Raw genomic sequence first — 3,564 nt, 5'->3', positions numbered from 1 at the left:
GGAAATTTGAAAAGCATCGGAAAAAAATGCAAAAAATACGGGCGGCCGTACTATTCAATGGGCCGCCGCAATTCGACGCTGCCGCCGTATCGAAACCTGCACCCCGGGGACTGTGACCTAACGCCTAAGGGTACATACGCACTATGCGGTTGCCCGCAATGCGGCCAGCCGTCCGGTTGACCGCAGTTTACGGTTGGTTCAGCGGGTAGCCGTAATGCGTCCAGCCGTCCGGTTGATCGCAGTTTACGGTTGGTTCAGCGGGTAGCCGTATGCTAAAAACAACTTTAACAACTTTAACAACTCCATTTCAACTATGGACGTTGAAGAAGTGATTGCTGTTTATTACATCTACGATCGCTACATAAAAAAGAAAAAGAAAAAAAAATACTGGATACATCCTTTCCTACAAACCAAAGATGAAACCAGGCATTTTGATATATTTTTTGAAAACCTCAAAAAATATGAAGACAAGTTTTTTGGTTACATGAGAATGAGTTTAAAATCATTTGAAAAATTATTGAGGATTTTAAGAACATCAATAACGAAGGAAGACACACGATTCCGAAAAAGTATTAAGCCTGAAGAAAAGTTAACCATTGTACTACGGTAAATAAAAAAACCAAATTATTTTTAAATTTTATGTTATAATTTTTCAAATTTCATGATTACAAAAAATTACTCATCATTATTATTATTTTAACATATTTTACTTTTATATTATCATTATAATTAACATAATATCATTGTCTTATGAAATTGAATTTAAAAGGTCAATATAAGAAGTTTCACTTTCATGAGATTCGTATGTGTTCGTTGAGTCTGCATTTGAGAGAGGTGATTGATTTATGGTAGTTTCGTGATGTGGGGTGGTTGCAGGTATAGATATTTGAATAGGCGTATGGTTGTAAGGATGGTATCTCATTTGTGCCGGATAAGGTCCACGATGTGGATTATTTTGAATATTCCAGTCCCATGTATTTTGCCTCTGAGCGTCTTGAATGACCTTTAAAACGTCCAATTTCGTTTGCATGCGCAAGTGTTCTGGTATTTTTTTTAAAGTCTTTTACCAAAGACATAAAAAAAGACGATCTTCGTCGTCTCCAACATTTTTAGTTTCTAAATTTTTGTTTAAAATTCCTATTAACTCTCTACCAATGTCATCATTTTTATTTTTTTTATTACGTTTTGGTACCCACGAGGAATCTGAAGGATGAGCAGTTGTATGTTGACCTTCTACAATTTCATCTTCATTATTTATTTCCGTATTGGAAGTAATATTTGAACTCGTTAAATTCACCGACACCGTATCTTTTAAAAATAAATGGTTGTCGTAGAAAACGTAGGGGCATTTTTTTTTTGCTTTAGAACCACTTTTATTCTCCTTTGCTTTGTGGGCCTTTACAAAAGAATCACGTATATTTCGCCATTTTTTCTGAAGATTCACGCCTGAAAAAAATAATTGTTTCAGATATTTTGCAACAGGTTGCTCATTTGCAGAACTACATTATGTTTTTCGGATTGGAATTAGTACTGTCGCAGAAATTGTCCGAGAAGTATGTGCTGCAATATGGTATTGTTTAAAAGAAATATGTCTACCTGAACTAACAAAAGAAATGTGGTATCAAATTGCAAATGGTTTTTTTAAGAGAGCAAATTTTCCTCACTGCATAGGTGAGTATTACAGTGCCAATTGCTATTGTATTTTTTAACAATAATTAAAAAATATAAAAAAAAAAATAATCATATAAATAAATAATTAATAATCATAAAAAAAATACTCATATTAATATTCACTCAAAATTGCATGTATCTACTGTCATTTATTTTAGAGTTTACACAAAAAACCAAAATCGATTTTGAGTTAAATCAGTTTTGCGTAAAAATTCCCGTTTTTTCATTAATTTTTCATTTGTTTTTCACGGTGCTTTTGAAAACTATTGGGAATTTTACATGATTTTACAGTGATAGTATTTATTATTTTAGGTGCATGTGACGGCAAACATATTAGAATTATAGCACCTGCCAATAGTGGATCAATGTGCTATAATTACAAAGGATTTTTCTCTCTAGTTTTAATGGCAATTTGTGACAGTGACTATAAATTTGTACTAATAGACGTTGGAGCGTATGGGAGATTTGGAGACTCAGCAATTTTTCAAAATTCTAATTTTTATAAAAAAATTCAGGAGAAACGTCTGAACATTCCCGATCCATCACCGATTTCGCCAGATAGTACCACTTGTTTGCCGTTCGATTTTGTTGGCGATGAAGCGTTCGCTTTAAGTACAACTATGATGCGTCCATATGCAAGAAACAATTTAAATGTTACAAAAAAAACCTATAATTATAGGCATTGCAGAGCTAGGCGTTATATAGAATGCACATTTGGCATACTTGCAAATAAATGGCGAATATTTCATAGACCTATCAATGTAAATATTGATTTAGTTAATGATATAATCAAATCTGCTTGTTTTTTGCATAATTTTGTGAGAGATAGAGATGGTTTTTCTTTTGAAGACACTTTAAATAACCCATTAGCCGAAACCATTGCATCAGATAGTGTTCGAAGAAATGACAGAACTGCATTGAGATACCGTGAATTATTCGCAGAATACTTTATGACCGAGGGAAGATTGGACTGGCAAGACAATTACATTTAAATTTGTATCAAAATAACTAAATAAATAAATAACTTAATAACTAAATAACTAAATAACTTTGTAATATAAATAAACTAATACAACACAATTATCAAATGTACTATATTCTACAATAAATTAATTAAATACTAACCGAGTTTTTTCTTTTCGTCCGCTGATAATTCACCGCCGTAAATATTCACCACCTCTTCCCAATCTCTTTGTTTTTTATTTCTGTCAGAATAATCTGAGCACTTCGTGTTCCAAAGAGATTGCCGGTTCTGGATTTCTATGATAAACTTTTCAGTATCAAAATCCATAATTAAAAATTAAAAATCGAGGTACCTACGCCGATGACGGTTTACCGCAGACTAACCGCACAGTGCGTACGCAGAACGTGCGGTCAGCCGTCGAAGCGGCCGCAACGATTCAAGCGACCGGAACGGTTTGCGGGTAACCGCAACGTAGTGCGAATACAATTTTTCGGATGTACAGTATTTGCTTATAGTTTATCACTTGCGGTCAACCGGACGGCTGGCCGCATTGCGGGCAACCGCATAGTGCGTATGTACCCTAACACTACCTACCTACGATTTGATATACCGGTTATTGTCAAATCTACCACACTTAAGCTGTTTTTCCGCAATAGCAAATATTGCATTAGACATTGCTTAACCGATTAAATTCATAAGATTTGTGTGTAATCAAATCGTAATTCGCTTTTCTACACGATTCTGGTGTGTGTGTGTGTGTGTACTACAATCCCTATCAATAGTTGTCCATATATAATATACTTTACTACATTAGGTGTATAGACTGCTTGAATGAAATGTATTAAAAGTTACTTTAATTGTAATATATTATTATAGTGCATACAATTAATAACCACAATCATCGACATGTCATGCATTATGTTCATACA

At 33.8% G+C, this 3,564-nt stretch overlaps 1 protein-coding gene across 1 annotated transcript; it reads left to right on the top strand.

Moving 5' to 3' along the window:
- Positions 1–313: 313 nt before the first annotated feature.
- Positions 314–2,663, top strand: LOC111031766 (protein ALP1-like). Its single transcript, XM_022311852.1, has 3 exons — positions 314–606; positions 1,469–1,671; positions 1,984–2,663. Exons 1-3 carry the CDS (start codon positions 314–316, stop codon positions 2,661–2,663), a joined length of 1,176 nt encoding a protein of 391 aa, XP_022167544.1.
- The last annotated feature ends 901 nt before the right edge of the window (positions 2,664–3,564 follow it).

This window comes from Myzus persicae, unplaced genomic scaffold, assembly GCF_001856785.1.
Source record: "Myzus persicae strain clone G006 unplaced genomic scaffold, MPER_G0061.0, whole genome shotgun sequence".
Taxonomy (NCBI): Eukaryota; Metazoa; Arthropoda; class Insecta; order Hemiptera; family Aphididae; genus Myzus; species Myzus persicae.
Note: the sequence above shows the minus strand (reverse complement) of the source record. Positions and strands in the feature narration are given on the sequence as shown.